Genomic DNA, 17120 nt, shown 5'->3' with positions numbered 1-17120 from the left:
CAGTGCCTCCCCCGCTGCCCCCGGCGCTGTGGGGGCCGGGCCGTGCCCCAGTGCCGGCTCAGGGGGTGCTCCAGGCTGCCGTGCTGCACCTGGCAGCTGGAGCTGAGCCCGCATTGCCGGGGGCGGTTTCCAGCAGCACCAGGAGCTGCTGGCTCCAGTCCCCGCTGGGGAGCACGGCAGTGGCCAGCACGTGGCCCGAGAGCTGCTGCTGGCCCTGGGAGCAGCTCAGCTGGATGTGGGCAGGGGAGAAATCCATCAGGGAGCAGAGCAGGCGGCTGGGGCCGGGCTGGGAGCTGGAGGGCACCAGCGAGATGGACACGCTGGGGACACTGGGAGTGAGTGGGGACAGACTGGGATGAGCTTGGGGGGTAACTGGGAGAGATGGGAGAGGAGTGGTGTGGCATTAACAGGGACTGAGAATGGACAGGGAGGGACTGGGGTGGCACTGAAAGAGATGAGAGTGGATAATGAGACACCGGAAGAGAGTGTGAACGTCTGGGAGTGAAGTGGGAATGAACTCGGAATAGACTGGGAATGGGCTAAGAAGGAGTGGGAGGGACTCTGGTGGCACTGGGAGGGACTGGGAATGAAGTGCGCGGGGTTTTCTGCTCTGTGAATCTGCCCAGCAACTGATGAGTCATCAGAGAGGCGCGCTCTGATTGGCTGAGGGGCGGCAGATCCACGGAGGAGCGAGCCTGAACGGGGGCATTTGGGGTGACTGGAATGAACTAGAAGGGGCTGGGATGGACTGGGAGTGCTACAGGAGCCACTGGGGGGCCCCGGGCATGGGCCGATGGAGGGCTGAGGGCTCTGGGGTGATTCCAAGGAAGGTTTGGAGGGACTTCTCCCTGCCCTTGTCCCGACCCACGAGGATTTGCATTTGTTTCAGTTCAGTGGAATTCATGGTGATTTGGGAGGAGCTGGAGCAAAGCAGCTGGAAAGCACAGTGGGCTTGACAGGGACTGAACCAGGGCAGGAGTTGGGGCTGCCTTGAGTGAGCTCTCAGTGTGAACCTTCATGGGGTCTTTAAGGGAATTTTGTTGAATTTTTACATTCGTTATTAAAAAGCAGGGTCACAAGTGGAGCTCTGCTTTCAGCTTGAAATGAGGGGATGGAATGTGGGCACTGGAACTTCCATAACCTCAAGTTGTTCCTTGATGCTGGACACTTTAGCTTTGGCAATCTGAAGCCCTTCAGCAGCAATGTCTCTGCCACCCCCTGGTTTCTGGCTCAGACCCAGCTCGCAGCTTGGACAAGGTCTGGGCTTTGTCCTCTTGAGCTTCGGGAGCCTCCCGGGAAGCACCAGCCCTCCCCAGCCCACCCTTGGTAGCACTTTTTTCTTTTTCTCTCTGCTGACGATTTTATCCCCAAAACTGCCGTGGGAACGTTGTATCCAAGCACATCCTCCAGCGCTGCACTTTCCTCCTGTGAATTCCCTGTGCAGGGAATGTGTCTGTGCTTTTCCCTGCTCTGTTCACTGACAAACAACCCTGAGCCCGTGGGACTGTCAGAGCTCCTTCATGCCATGAAATCAGGTTGTGTTTCTCATGGCATGTTCTGGAGGAGCTTTTCTTGGTGTGTCTTGTGCTGCTGGAAATGACACAAGAGCCAGGAGGGAACAGAAGCTGCTGCTGCCCGTTGGCTCAGGGCCAGGGAACCAAGTTGTGCTCCCGGGCAGTTGGGCCCTGCTGGAAGCAGAGCCGCGTTTCCCTTGAGCAGCTCAAGCTTGTGACAGCTCCAAACAGGAAACCTCAGCAGAAAACTCTTCCTCCAAACTCAGCTGCTTTCCCTCCTGCAGCTGTTTGGGAAAGAGCCTCAAAGCACAGACTCTGCTGGGAGCCATTGGTGCATTTCCTCCCTCCCGGCAGCAGCAGCTCCTGAGCCCTTCACGGGCTCCTGGCCCTTCCCAAACCCTTCAGCTCCCTTTCAACTCTCAGCACTCACTAACATGTGTATTTCTTTCATATTCAAGCTGCATTTAAACTTCTCTTTTTCTCTCCTCTCTATCTTTTTAATCTCCTCTTCATCTCCTTTAATCCCGTCAGCACCAGTAGGATGGGGATGGAGTCTTGGGGTGGGTGTGGGATGAACAGAGGATCCAGCAGAGAAGGGCCAGGCAGAGGGGAGAGGACTCAGCCAACCCTTCTCCTGCTCTCTCCTCCCCCAGGCTCCAGCTAAAGCAAGTCAGACTGGAAAGGATCCCACAAATGCTGTGTTCTCCTCCCTCTGAGCTTGGCTGGGGATCCTCAGCTTCAGCCTGGTGCAGTGGCTGAGATTCGCTAATTTGAGATTTTTGGCTAATGCACTAAATTGAAGAGGTTTATTATTACTTAATCACCTTTCACCTTTGCCAAGTTCTGCTGCACTGTGTCTGCTTTTCACCCAATACACTGCTAGCTCACCTACACACATGTGCTTCTTAGGATAATATTTAGATTCATAGCTTACTCTCTAAAATCACACAATTACACTTGAAATCTCTCCACCATCTCACTCAATGCAGTTTTTTATTTACTTATGGCATATTCTTACTTGCAGCTATAGGAACATAAGCTTATGAATTCTCAACTAAACGTCTGTGAACCTTTAGCATTGCATGAACCCAAGCTCCTTCCAAGGCTGTCAATGAAACCCTTCAGTATCTGTGGAAGTTTCTGTCTTTCCATTTCCCACAGCCCAGCAAAGGATTTGTGACCCTTTGTGACAGAGGAGAACCTGCCAGGCAATTTTGTGTTTGCTGTAGGGAAGGTTGGGTTGCTCTGCATCAATTCCCAGAGCAGCGCAGAGCATTGGCTTTGTGATGTCAGGGCATGGATGCCACCTTCTCGTGGTGACATCCCAAGGTTGCCTTGGTGCACGGAAGGCCTCAGGGTCAGAGCAGCTCTTGGGCTTGCTCAGTGCAGGAGCATCCTCCTGCTTGAGGCGTTTGTCAGTGGGCAGCTGCACACTGACAGGAGCCTTGTTTGTTCTTGTGGTGGAGCAGAGTGTGCAAACTGGCAAAAATGATGGAGCAGCTCGCTGCTGCCATTTGCACCATCTATGTCATCGGATATTCCGGATATTACCTCACCAACCTGGCACGTAAGTAGAGGTTTTCCCTGGCTGGAACCTGAGCTGGCTTTTGTAGGTCTCCCTGCTCTTTCTTAGTGACCGGGTTGCAATTGAAACACAAAGACCATGAGGATGCCCCTGGTTTGGTAAAGCTCCTGCCAACACCTTCAGCAAAACACGGGGTGTCTGTAGCCAGGGGGCTGCGGGCAGCATTTGCAGGGCTTCTGTTCCCTCCACGGGAGAGCCTGTGGCAGCAGAGTCTGGCATTTCCTCACTTTGCTGGCTCAATCTCTTGGGGTGACTTTACTTTTAAGATAGCTCTGAGAGCTGGGGAAGTTGAAACTGCTGGAGGCTGATGGGAGTTTTTTCTCCTGACTAATTCCTGGCCATGGGTGAGAATTGGCAGCGGTTTTAACTATTGAGAAGTGAGATCAACCTGTGAACACCACCTGAAGATGTGAGGCCGGGAATTTCTTGCTCTCTTTGGTTTCTGGCTTCTGACGAGGTCACAGGGCTCTGTCTCGGCCTCCTCCCCCCCTCCAGGCCAGACAAGGCTGCAGAGGGCGGGGTGGGGGGAGAAACGGAGCCTGCCAGCCTGACTTGGTTTGCAGTTTCTGCCACTGACCTGAAACCTGACACCATCAACATCTGCAGCTTTAGCAAGATTTTAACTCTTTTACTACCTGCATGAGACATGCAGATTAATCCTTTTTTTCCAGAGAGAGAGAGAGAGGGAGTGATCAACCATCAACCCATCAAAGAGAGTGAAGAAAAAAATTAAATTGAGAGGGGGAAGAGAAATAAGGAGATGCTTTATTAAGCTGAAATATTTTTCTGTTAAAGCTATGGAGATGGACAGTAGTGTTCTGAAAAAAACTCCTCTAATTCATGACAGAGTATATTGGGAGGAATGGAGTGTTTCCAAGTGTGGATTTTGAGCAAATGATGAAGTAGTTGTGACACTGTGAGATGCTGGAACAGAGGGGGAGAAGTAACAGTTGAAGATTTGTGGCTTTTAAGAAGTAAAAAGAGAAAACTTCTGTTTCCAGGAGGGCTCACAAAAACAGATAGAGAACTTTTGCCTTTGAATAACTCATTCATAAAAATGACATCCCTGGACTCATGACCCATAACACACCTCAGAGTGATGGGAAATGGGAGGAGACAACTGATGGCAGATTTCTGGGCAGCTGGCATCAGAGAAATAGAAAGCTATGAAGAAAGATAGTTTTCATGTGAAAAACTCCATAGATAGCAGAAGAAGACTTCTGTTTCTCTACAAAGACTGATGAAAAGACTCCAGCAGGAATTGGGACTGTTGTAAACACCAAAGTTCCAAAGTTTTTTGTCTCTATGTTGTAATGTAAACAAGGGAATGGTTGGGTAGTGGGGGAGAAAAGGGTTGTTCTGGAAGTTTTATTCTGGTTTCTTATTCTTGTAGTTTTTGTAAATAAACTTTCTTTATTCCATTTAAGTTTTAAGCTTGTTTTGCTCTTGTTCTAATCCATATCTCACAGGAAGAAATAAGTAAGTTTTCTAGTGATTTTTTAGTTGCTGCTTTAAACCACACCAGTCAAGCAGGACACCTTTGAAAATGCAGACTGGGAGATCTTTTCAGATGCTGCTCTAAATAGGCCACGGTTCTCTCCAGTTTTCTCAAAGAATTTGGTTCATTTTCCTTGTCCACTGCAGGTCATCTGAGCCGTGTGTTCAGAGGTGCCGATCCTGAGGTGAGTCAGAAAGGAACATTTGATGCTCCTGGTGTTTCAGAATTGTGCAGGGAACTGTGAGCTTGGCCTGTGGCAGTAGAGTGCAGAGGGCCAGCTGGGTGGGCTGAAAGAAGATCCATTTCCATGTTTACAACAGCAATAGCAAAGGCATTGTTGGCTATTTCCTAATTTTCCATTGCAGAGCTTTAAAAGAACTCAAAGCTCAGATTTGCAGAGAGAACGTTGATTGCTGATAGTAGCCAGGGTGAACTCTCTAATTCAGAACTATTTGCAGCCTGGCTGAATTAACCCATTTTGATTTACTTGGAGAGACTTAGAATCCCATTGCTATCAAAGCTGATGATTTGTGCTTGGTAGAGCTGGTTGTAGAAATAGAGCTGAAGAGAAATAAGGTTCTAAATGATAGGGAGCTGCCTGTCCCTAACTCCACCATCTGTCCACAGAGCCCAGAAGCAAGAGCAGACTCTGCTGTGGCTCCCTCTGCTCCTGGAGAAGAGGCCAAAGAGGAGCAAAATGAGCAAAAGGAGCACGAGCCTCCAGCTGTGGTCACAGCCCAGCCTGACCATGCCCAGACAGTAAGTGCCAGTGCTGGGTGCTGCTGTCTTTAGTGCAAGGCAGAGCTGCAAGTTTCTGAGCAGCCAGCACTTGCTGTTGCTGGCTGAGGATGCTGAGTGCTGGAGTCCTGCCAGCACCCAGCCATTCCCCCATCCCGTGGCAGCTGGAAATTGGACTTTCAGCCATCGTGCTGAGGCCCCAAAGCGCTGCTGCCTGCGGGTGAGCAGCTGGCTGCTTGGCTCAGGGAAGCTCTGTCTCTTGGCTTCTGCCAAGCCATGGCCAAGGGCTCACACGGCATTTCTGGGGCTCACAGGGCTTGGTTTGTTTGCTGTCCCTTTTTGGAAACCTCAGGATGACCTGGAGAAGTGTTCTGCAGTTTTCTGGAGTAATTCTTCACTTCTGCAGAGTCTTTTAGGCCACCTGTCTTTTGGCTTTTGATAAGCTGCAAGGAGATGATTGTGTTGTCCATGCAGCTGTGGCCGGCCATTCTTGTCCTGTGTGGCCAAAGAAACAAACTGTGTAGTTCTGAACCCTTCTTCTGAGGCAAAATCCACAAGTGGCAAGTTTCTCTTGATACGTTTTGTGGTGAAGTCTGCAGCTTTGGAAACTGCATTGGAGCCTAGTGTGGGGGCAAAGCTGCAAGTCCTTGAGTGCTGTCTTGTGTTGCTAAGAACCCCTTTAGAGATGGTTGTTTTTTCTCCTCAGAGCTGTTTTCCTCCTCCTGCCTCTTCTGTCCTGACACTCCCTGTTTAACCTATAAATTTCAGCCTGTCCTAGTGAGGTGGGACAATTCCATGGTTTAGGTGGTTTTTGCTGACTTTGGTCATACATGTATTACATGACCCATGGCTTCCTTCATTGGCATCCCTAGGGGTGTGTCAATTAATTTGTTGGTGGGGCCTTTTGAGGATCTCTGTCAGTGCCACTCAGAATTCTCAGCTGACAAAAGAGGGAGGAGAAACACCTTGGTCCTCTTCCATATCCTGAGGTGGCCATAGAGGCTCTCTGAGCTGCAGCAGAGGATCCAATTGCACACATCCTTGTCTCCTGAATGAGCAGGATTTCTAACAAGAGTGTAGATGTCAGAAGGGCAGGAGTGGCAGGGCAGGCCTGAAAAGAACATGAACTCCAGCAGTGTCTCTCCCAAGGGCTGAGCTCACCCAGGAAGCCCCTGCAGAGCCAGGATGGAGCTGTGGGACAGGGCTGGCTGTCAGTCACTATGGAGAGACAAGCAGGACACAGCAGAAGGGGAGGGAGGCCCTTGAGAAATGCCCCACATTTCCTGTCAGCTGCCCAAGAGTCTGTTGGAGATTCAGTGCCAGATGGGCCCTGATTGCACTGCCAGGGTCACTTTGGAATCTGTGCTTCCCCATGGGCAGAGAACAAGGCAGGAGAGCAGCAGCACAGAGCTTTGGGAACGTGGGAGCCCATCAGCCTTTGAGTCTTGGCCCACAAATGTTGGATGAGAAGTTGAAGCCCATCTTCTCTTGCTTTCTCTGCAGGTCCATCCAGAGAAAGAGCAGGAGCAGATTGTTTTATCAGGACGGCCGTGCCAGCCTGAGGGAGAGCTGTTCCCAGCCCAAGAGCAGGAAGAGCAGCTGGGGCAGCAGGTGGAAGAGCCACTGGAGAATGGCCAGGTAAGGCTGACTCAGCAGGGGACAGAGTGAAGGGCAGGAAGAGGGGCATAAAACGCAGCTCTTGGGACTGAGCAGGCCACGAGTGCCAGAGGCCCTGAAAGCAAAGAGCCTCTGCAGAGATCAGCAGCGGGACAGGAGGTTACAGTGGAAGCAGAGGTGGGTAGGGAAGCAGAAAGAAGTGACTGAATGAGTGTGATTTTGAGGCTGAAACTGAGGAAGAAGCTGAGCCTGATGGCAGCTCCCAGGCACTTGCTCTCCATTTGTGTGTACAGAACATCGAGGCAGAGCCCCAGGCAGAGCTGCCCGAAGCTCCGAGGGCCATCACGGCAGTGAAGAGGAGGCCTGAGGAAGACAGAAGCGTCGAAGAGGAGATGAATCTCCCCTGGCAGAGAGGAAATCAAGAAAACCAGGTGAGTGAAAGTGTGGCAGACACTCCACTCATGGAAATTCCTCTCTGTCATTCTTCACAGGCCTCTAATGAGGAGCTTCTGGCAGAGCTGCAGGAAACTGAGGCTAGGATCAGGGCAAGGGAGGAGAGGCTGGAGGAAGAAAGAAGAATAATCGAAGAGAAATTCCATCTCCTCGCTCAGCAGCAAGAGGCTCTAGAAAATCGAGTGAGTGAAAGAGCGATAGGCACAGCAGTCACTGCAGTCTGGTGCTTTCTGCCCTTCTTGCCTTTCCTCTGCAGAGCAGCAGGGGGCTGGGCTGATGCCTCTCAGTGCCATCCTGCTGTAGTGTCTATCCCAGCTGCTTGGAAGGACATTTCCTGCTGTGCTCAATCTCAGCTGCTGCCCTGGACAGTGGCACCAGTCATTTGCCCCTTTTGCCAGCACTCATCTCAAGGGATTCCTGCTGGCCTGCTCCTGCTCTCCTTGTTTCTTCAGGGCTTTTTGCAAGTGAACACAGTCCCCCAGACAGATTTGGAATACAAGCTGCAAGCTGTCTGTATGCCTTGGTGAATCTGCTGCTGTCCTGCTCTTTCCCTTTGCTCACAGTCAATGAGCCTTGGCACACAGGGACAAGCTGTGGTCTCTGACTGCTTTGTTCTCTTTGACTTGAGGTGGACGTGTTGATATCTCACCTGGCAGCCTGCGAAGGCTTCCAGCAAATGCCGGCTGATGAAGAGCCCCAAGGTCGGCGGCAGGCACAGGTACTGTCCCAAGCACAAGTGCTGCAGGCTGAGCACCTTCTGAAGATGGTGCAGGAAAAGAGGACTGAGGGGGAGGAGCTCCAACATTAGAACAAGGAGCTGCAAATGTGTCTGCAGCCCTTGGAGGGGGAAAGGGATCCTTGGGAGGAAGTGCAATGGTCGTTGTTGCAGTCATCCTTCAGAAAATCCAGGAAAATGGAATATGAAACTGGCCATCAACTTGATTAAAACCAACCTTGGGTTTTGACCATTTGGTTCCAGAAGCGGGCATCCAAAAAATCCAGTTGATGAGCTTTGCATGTGGCTAACAGCAACTTCCTAAGGGCTTGCATTTGAAAAGGGAACTCGGGGTAATCTCTGCCAGCCAGCTTTCTGACACAAACTCCTTTCTTCTCGCAGATCTACACAGGCTCTTCCATTCAATCTGCTGCAGCAGCAGCAGCAGCAGCAGCATCTAAAGGAGCCTTTGTTCCCCAAGCTGAGCAGTGGATCCTGGGCAGTTTGTCCATTTCCAGCAGTGACACATCTGCTGCTCAGCTCCAGGAGAGCCAGGGAGACTTCGTGGAGCAACTGAGTACGTCTGGTGTATTTCTTGTCTGAGGGACAGTGTATTGTGTGCACGTGCCAGCAGAGCTGTAGCAAATGATCCTCCTCACTTTGGTGTCCCAGAGACATTTAGGACTCCCCACAGGAACTACTGTGCTCTGAGGCAGCGAGAGAGTGCTCTGGCTGCTCCTGCTGCCTCTGAGGGCAGCTTGGACTGGCTCGGCTTTGCCTGGCATTCCCTTGCCACTAAAGGCAGAAGCAGGAATTGTTCTTGGATCAGCAGAAGGCTGTGGCCCAGCAAATGATCTATGCAAGTCCTGTGTGCTAGTGGCCAAACTGAACAGAATATTTGATTCCTAAATTCTCCTTAGACTCCAGACTTCCCACCTGTCGTCAGAACCAAAAGACTTCAGAGATATTAATTGGATTTGGGGTTTTGTCTTTTTGTTGTGGTTCTGTTTTTAGTTTTCAGTTTCTATACTTTTTGGTTTCAGATTTGGTGGTTTTTGGTAGAGTTTGTTTTTTCTCCATCCTGAAAGAGCTGTTCTGCCCCATGTGTCTTACTGCTGTCATTTTTAGGACTGTATTTATTGCCTCTACTACATCTACAAGGTTTTTATGAGAATGCTATATTTTTGTCAGTGAGGACTCCTTTGAAAGAACATCAGGTGACAGCAGAAACAGAGAGCAAGAGATGTTTTCATTGGGCCCACAATGAAGAAACAGATATTTGTATAACAATCTGTCATTAATATCCTAGTTTTATTCTTATAAAGATGTGTCCAAGAGACACATCCACATGGTGTGATCAGATAAAACAGCACTGCAGGCATTTCTCAGGAGCGAGCCTGCAGCCCCTGTGCTGTGTATTCCTCAGATCCATGGCACTTTTTCATACCTGATTCCCAGCCATTCCCATGACTCTTAGAATCCTACCTATTGGCCCAAGCCCTGCTCAGATCAGTCTCTGGGAAAACACATCAAGCCCTTTGTGATTCTGCAGCACAACCCATTTAATCTGCTTCTTGCCCATAACAGCTGCCAGTGCTGTGCTCTCAGAAAAGACCTGGTGGGGCTGAGAAAAGATCCCAGCTGATTTGGTGTCTACCTTCACCTGCTGGGACACAAAAGGGCCTTGATCTGCACCTGGCTGTGTCTGATCTCCAAGGCAATGCTGTTGTGTCCTGAACGGGGGCCACAGCTTGTCAGGGGCTCAGGCTGGCTGTGTCTTCTTGCCATTGCTTGTCAGTGCTCATGCTTGGCCTTTGCCAGCCTTGTGCTGTGCCCTGCTGTGCTCTCTGCGCTTCATTTCCTTCCAAGGACTGGACAAAATCAGTCTCTCTGCTGCCCATTTGTACTGCACAACTGCCTGTCTTGTTGCTGCTGTGCTTGCTGCCCAGCTGACCACAGAGGGTTCAGAGCCCCAGACAGCGGGGCTGCCTTTGGCATCTCCTGCAAGTTGGGATCTCTGCCTGAGAGTGAGCATCTTGCATTTTGTTTCCCTCAGGGAGAATGGTGAACAAGGAAAATCCCATCACAAAATACATAGAACTGGAAAGTCTTGGCAGCGGGTGAGTCCAACCACAGTCACTTCTACACAGCCACGGGCCAGGTGTTTCCCTGGGAGAATATCCATCAAGTGGGAAGTCAGACAAGTTGTCCACATGTTTAGACAGCGGGCTTAGTCTGCCCCATCTCTCAGTACTGGCCAGAATTTGTCAAGTGTGCTCAGAAGGCATTGTCAAAGACATCTCCATGCTGCCAAGGTCTTGCCTGCAGCAAGGAACACAACCTGGTAAATCTGCTTGTCTCTCAAGTGTGGGACAGCTCAGGATTCATTTCCTTCGCATTTTTGGATGTCTCCAAATCATCTGGCCACACTAATGAAAGGAGAAGAATCTTGCTTGCCTGAAAGCACAACCTACCCCCAATGAGAGCTGTCAGATAACAGTTCTCAGGAACATTTCTCTCCAAGAGTTTGCTAAAGGAAATACTCCGTGCTCAGGATTAGAATTGCACAGTTTAGAAGCTGACACCCGAGATGAAGGAATAAGCTGCCTTTTGGAGCTGAGGCAGTAAATCCCAAGGCTTCAGGAACAGGCCCAGTGCCCAGGCACTTGAGGGGAAAATGCATCATCTGCCTTCTGGCAGACCCCTCCTGCAACCTGCAGCTTTTAGGCATTTACAGCAGAGCTCTCCTGTCTGGACTGGCTTCCACTGCAAGATCTAAATGGCTTCTCCTTTCTTTGCTGCTGTTTTGTTTCTAGGGGTTTTGGAGAGGTTTCCAGAGCACTTGACATTGCAACAGGAGGAGAGGTAAATGTCAACAGCCCCTGCAGCCTCTGCTGCTCTCCAGGCCTTTCCCCACTGCTGACAGCTGTGGCTGGAGCTTTGAGTAGAGCTGTGCTGAAAAGGCACAAGAAGCACAGACTGGAGCCAGCCTGCAAATTGCACTTGGAACAGGCTTTGTGGACAAGGCAAATCGCCAGTGGCCACATGTCCTGTAACTGACCCCCAAGGGAGCAGAGAAATGGGCTGTTGCAATGTCACTTCCTAATTACTCCAATGATGAGGTCTAATCACAAGGCACTTTGGCACAGCTTGGCTGTGCCATTCCAAAATCACTTGCTCCATGTGGGTTGTGGTCTCATGCTACCAATTTTCTCAAATTACTCCTTTTCAATGTCATTTGAGGTGGCCATAAAGAAAATAAATGTGCAAGGAGTGAGTAGGAAGATACTAACCATGAATGAAATCAGGATCATGGAGAGTAATAGGAGTCCCAGGATCGTGAATTACTTAGCCAGGTGAGTGGTCACGGTCCTATCCCTTGAATGTTTCTTTACATACTACAAGCATGAGAGCTTAAAAACCCACTTTGGTCAGTGGCAGGAAATAGAGTTGTTAATGATTATTTCTCTACTTATCTCCAATGGATGGGAAGAGACTGCATTTTGTGTGCATGAATCCACCCTGGCAAATGCAGACTGAAAATTGTTCAAAAACCTGCATCAGCCCTATCTTAAGAATTCAATACCTTGTAAGTTCATTGCCTCCACAGTTCTTTGGGCTTGAGTTTTTCAAGTTTCTTAAATGCTGATGAACCATCCAAGAGAGGATTGCCCTTGCATTGTTGCCCCTCTTTCCCATTGCTGTGCATGCCAGGAAGACTAGGTGCTTATTTCCAGAAATGCCATGCGTGACAGGTTTTTTATCTGGGCTCTTCCTAAACTGCCTTTCTCCTTGAGACAGCACAGACTGCAAACACTGCACAGCCTAGAGGCAATGTCTATGCCTTTTCTTCTGCCCTTGTCTCTAAGGGACCCAGAAACAAGACTCAAGCAAAAAACCAACCTAGCCGTGCATGTTCACCTGCATGGCCTTGTTTCCTTTTTTCAGCTACCTTGTGCATGAGGAACTCTGGCTGGTGATGGAGTACATGGACGGAGGCACTCTGAGAGATCTCATCGACGAGATTCAAATGTCTGAAGGAGAGATTGCAGCTGTCAGTCGGGAGGTCAGGGATCCCATCTGTGCTTCCAAGGCCTTGAGCTGCATTGTCTGGGAAACAGGGGCTCAGAACGGGAGGGATTTCATGGGCCAGGCTTGGTTTCTGTGCTGCTGCTCAGCTATGGGCAAGCAAAAGCATCTCAAGGGAACTGTCTGCCAGTGCCCCTACACTCACTGGACTCACTTCCTGTCCACTTATCCCCTGCTCTTGTATTATAGCTCTGTCTCTCAGATTGGCATTTGCACTTCTCCACCTTGCCTAGCTAAATTTTGGCCTGTCTGCACTACATTCCTTGTCTCTAAAGCAAAGGTGTGGTGGCAGGATTTGAAACAAACAGGAAAGAAAAAAAGAGACTAATTTCTTTTATTCCTCAGCTGAAAAGGATAGCAGTGCAGCCCAATAGCTGTTTGCTACTGAGCACATGCACTGCAGCTGCCGTCACCCTGGCTGCTTTGCAGGGGACAGTCTACAACAGCAGTTTCTGGTGCTCTTTCAAAAGCTGACATGCCTTTCCTCCTGTGGGAGCAGCAGGCTCTTGCTCTCAATGGCGCTGTGTTCTGCCATTCCTCCCCATTCCCCTGCAAAGGGAACCTTCCACAGCTGTTTCCTTTCTTGTGCGATGAACTCACAGCACTACTTTTTGCCCCCCCGGTTCTCTTTTCTCTCTCAGTGCCTGCAAGGACTGGATTTTCTTCACTCCAACCACGTGATCCATCGAGATGTCAAGAGCAACAACATCCTTCTCAGAACCGACGGCTCTGTCAAGCTGGGTCAGTGTATTTTTGCTCAGCTTCAGCCTTCCAGGAATGGGGGGTGTGGGGCTGCTTTCAGTGACTGCCAGCTCCCCAAAAATGCTGCTGCTGGCAGTGCAGGGGTCCCCCCTGCTGTGGGCTGAAGGCACAGTTGCAGGGTGCACACAGCTATGACAAGGAACCACAAGCAGCCAAGAGTGCTATTGCTCTGTGTGTGTCTGTGTGTGTTCCTTCCAGAGGGAGGGAGCTGCAATCTAAACCTTCAGGGGAACAAAAGGCACTGCTGGAGGAAGTGTAAGAAATGGGGGGATGTTTGAAGTAGCCAATTCATATTTCCTTGGCTAAAGCCCTAAGGAAAGAGAGCAGGGAGTGTTGTCCAGGAAATTCAACTGCACATTCTCAAACTTCCACTGGGGAATTCTCTGGCTTGGTTTCCTAATTGAGAGTATGAAAATTAAAAGAGTATTTTGCTTTCTCCTCAGCTGATTTTGGCCTTTCTGCTCAGCTCACCCCTGAGCAAAATCAGCGGTGCTCGGTGACCGGGACTCCTTGGTGGATGGCACCTGAAGTGGTGAAGCGTCAACCATATGGCCCCAAAGTGGACGTGTGGTCTTTTGGAATTGTGGCAATTGAAATGGCCGAACAAAAAACTCCTTATGACAGTTTCACTGCTCGATCGGTAAGGAGCAAATACTCTCTGATCCCGCTGTCTTTCTCACCTGTCCCGTGTTCTCTGCTCACTGCACAAAATCCCATGGCCATCTGCTGGAAGTACTTCCACCAAGGCCCCTTCTACAAATGGCCCTGCAGCACATCAGCATCTGCTGGAGCTTTGGTTGCAGCACTGGGGGAACTCAAGCCTTACTTCGCCCAAACCATCTCCATTCTCAGGCAGCATTTTGCTTTGCCTTAGAAGTCGTTCCAGCTCTTGTGGCTGTGTAGATGGCCCCAAGAATAGGAAACAAGCATCTCAGAGCTGCTGTTATCTTTCCAGAAATGAAGCAAAGAAACTCAAAGCAAACCAAGTTTCAAAAACAGTGCTTTTGAGAGAAGAGGTGCAGCCCCATTCTTCTCACAGGGAAACTTGCCTGAAACCTGGAGATGAGGCTGTAAAGCCAGAGTCTCTTCTGCTTCTTGTGCAGTGCTGCTGAGACACTCAGTGACCACCTTCTTTCCTAACCCAAGCCACTTTCTCCATATCACCAAGCTGGAGCCTGGTGACGGGGAGAGCCTGCCAAAACCTCTTGTTTGTTTCCTGGCACTTTCTGGGATGGGCACAGTGTTAATGCATTGACTTGAGAATCCAACCAGCACAGGGTTACCACAGGGATGACACTTCTGATTTCACCATGAATATTTTCCTTTTGCCACCTAAGGGAACCTGAAATTTTCAGAGTGCTGAGAGACAGAGCTGCAGGTGGCTCCTGTGTGCCCAAACAGGCATTTTCAACCCAATACATTTGTGGAGGCATCTTAATGTGTCTGTGTTGAAAATGAGATTCCAAATGTTTGTTTCCTTCACTGAGGAACACCTGCTGCATTTCCTTTCTTTTCTCCCAATTACCATCATTTTCAAGAACAGGACAAAAAGCCTGATGAGTTTTGCTTTATGGCAGCTGTGCTTAAGGGACCAACAAGCACTGCAGAGATTCTTTTCTTATAAGAATCCTTGGAATAGTAGAGTTAGTTAGAATAGCAAAATCCCTCTTCCAAAAAGGCTGCCAAGCTGCTGGGAATCCTCCGAGAAGGAAACATGTATTTGCTGATGTAGTTGCCACTAACTAGAGCAGGCAATGAAATCAGCTGCCAAGGCAAGATCTGCTGGATGTTGGCAAAGCTGTGGCTTTGGGGCTTGGGTTTTTTCATGATACAGGAAAGTCATCATCCAAATGCTACAGGAAAGTCATGTCTGCCTCTCTGCCAGGGCAAAAACTGCCACTGCAGAGTGGAGCTGGAACAATGGGCTCTGGGAGAGCAGTTCCAGATGGGAAAGAAGCAGGTGGAGCCTTGTGTTTCCTTTTTCCCCAGGCTAAATTCCACATAGCCACAGAAGGGACCCCACAGCTGCGGCAGCCCGAGCAATTCTCGCCTTTGCTGCGTGACTTCCTGAGATGCTGCCTGCAGAAAGGCGAGGCGCAGCGCTGGTCTGCCAAGGAGCTGCTGCAGGTAAAATGCCAAAAGGGCTGCAGGTGAAACAGCGTCCCAGGGATGGGCTCCTCCTCCACTGAAATCCAAGGCATCAGATGAGCCCCCATCCTCCTCACTTCCAACCTTGGTGCTGTTCAGCTGACAGTGGGGAGCAATCCTAGACTGGGCTGGGCTGGCAGGGAGTGCTGGGTTTTAGCGCTGGCTAAAATCACCAGGGCACTTACTCATTTCTTGCTGGGAGCTATGGATTAGGAGAAGGGCAAAACAGGCTTCAAACTTCAAAGGAATAACAAATTTTATTATCAGGCCCACAAGAATAAGAAAGGTCTCACCTGTGCAATGAAAGGGTTCAATCTCACCCAGGTCATGGCAGTCACGGTGTTGGATTTCAGGCTGTGCTGGGCCCCTCTCTCTGCCTGGGAGCCGCTGGGAGGGGAGGCTCGGCCTGGAGCCGTCGCTGCACGCCGGGGAGAGGGTTTAGTGTGGGCAAGATGTCAGCAGCCGTGGCCTGGCCCAGCCTGGGGCCGGGGTCCCGCAGCCTCCATCCCCCGCCCGGGAGCCGCTGGGCTCTGGCCCGGCCTCCCCCAGGAGCACAGGCCGTGGGCGAGCAGGGCCAGCCTCACCACAGCTCCGTTACCTTCGGGCTCCGGAAGCAAAGAGGGCCAGTGCCCGGGCTGGTGGTTTTCAAAATGTGCATCATCACAGAGGCACATCTCATTTCTAAATGGTGCAAAATGTTGTCAGTTCTCAGAACTAGCCAGCCACTGGCCTGTCTCAGACACAGGGGAAGCTCCCAGCAGCTTCTCTCAAAGAAATCACTTCCGTGCGGGGTTTCTTACTTCTTTCCCTAAATGTCAATTCATCTCAAACTAACACACAGGGACATGGGAGACATCTAGTCTGTGTCCTGCAATGAGCAGAGACATCTTTCTAGAGATCAGGATACTCACACCTCAGATATTTCCAGGGGTGGGCCACCTACCAGCTCTTGGGGCAACCTGTGCCACTCTTGCCCCATGCTCCTGACCTACTCTGACTCAATCCCCTTTTCATTTAAAAAGCATTCCCCTGCCTTTGAAGCTCTTAGCTTGGAAAATCATGCTTTCTTGTTGTTTTCATTTCCTTTCTGCAGCATCAATTTATAACATCGGCCATGCCTGGGTCCAGCCTGGCACCTCTCATCGTTGCAGTAAAGAAGTGGAAGGAGGAGGCAGGAATGCAACAATTGATTTAGAACTGTCTTCTCCATGACCAATTTAGAGTAGGATTATAGAGTAGGATTGCAGAGTAGGATTGTAGAGTAGGATTATAGAGTAGGATTGTAGTGCAGGATGGTAGTGTAGGTTTGTAGTGTAGGATTGTAGAGTAGGATTTTAAATAAAATTTCTAAAATCTCAACTCCTTTGGAACATTTCTCTCCTTCTGACCCTGTGAGAACATTTCCTCCTGAATTGTCAGTTTTTTCTTAGAGGTGGAAAGTGACATTGATGGCTTCTTTGGTACAGTTTGTAAGGGGGGAAGGCTCCTCTTCATTCATCCTCTCCAGACCACACTGCCTTTGGAATATGGCCAACTGGACAAGTTTTGCCCAGCTGTGCCATTTCTATTTGAGGCAGAAACAGCAATGGCATTTGCAGGAAAAACCAAAGGAGGAGCGGTGCAACGCAAACATCCTGTGCAGATGCAGGCTGTGCAGATGTGACTCGAGAGTATTTGGGTTCCTGCCACTTGGATTTGTATCCCTAAGAGAAATCTCTTTGGCTGGAGGAGAGTCTGGCTGAAGAGAGAAAGCACAAAGAGCAGTGAGGGTGCTGTGCAAGGTCTCCTGTGGTGCAGAGCTGTGAGCGACTGTGAGGTGAGAGCGGGCCCGGCCTCGGCCAGGCTGGAGCCCCAGCAGAGCCCTGGCAGAGCCCGGAGAAGCCTGAGCCTCGGCACAGGCAGGCTGGAAGGAGGCCCTTGGAGCTGCAAGAGGCAGCAGCCTGGCCCTGGCTGCCTCTTGCTGACCCCAGGCAAATCCTCCGCTCTCAGAGCCAAGCTGGC

At 50.3% G+C, this 17120-nt stretch overlaps 2 protein-coding genes across 2 annotated transcripts in view; both read left to right on the top strand.

The window, feature by feature from the left end:
- LOC147646239 (serine/threonine-protein kinase PAK 3-like) overlaps positions 1-16478 on the top strand; it is a 578286-nt gene extending 561808 nt beyond the window's left edge. Inside the window, exon 15 of the transcript XR_015281929.1 lies at positions 16367-16478. The gene's annotated coding sequence lies outside the window, so the exon portion shown is untranslated. The remainder of the gene's footprint in view (positions 1-16366) is intronic.
- On the top strand, positions 2748-16478 carry LOC147646240 (serine/threonine-protein kinase PAK 3-like). Its single transcript, XM_086873729.1, has 15 exons — positions 2748-3081; positions 4744-4781; positions 5225-5356; positions 6839-6973; positions 7246-7587; positions 8034-8123; positions 8523-8697; positions 10177-10240; positions 10937-10985; positions 11364-11476; positions 12069-12186; positions 12851-12950; positions 13415-13611; positions 14961-15098; positions 16213-16478. Exons 1-15 carry the CDS (start codon positions 3003-3005, stop codon positions 16312-16314), a joined length of 1872 nt encoding a protein of 623 aa, XP_086729855.1. The 5' UTR covers positions 2748-3002; the 3' UTR covers positions 16315-16478.
- Positions 16479-17120: the final 642 nt, after the last annotated feature.

Source organism: Cyanistes caeruleus, unplaced genomic scaffold (genome assembly GCF_971803275.1).
Source record: "Cyanistes caeruleus unplaced genomic scaffold, bCyaCae1.hap1.1 HAP1_SCAFFOLD_106, whole genome shotgun sequence".
Classification (NCBI taxonomy): domain Eukaryota; kingdom Metazoa; phylum Chordata; class Aves; order Passeriformes; family Paridae; genus Cyanistes; species Cyanistes caeruleus.
This window is presented reverse-complemented; position numbering and strand designations above follow the sequence as displayed.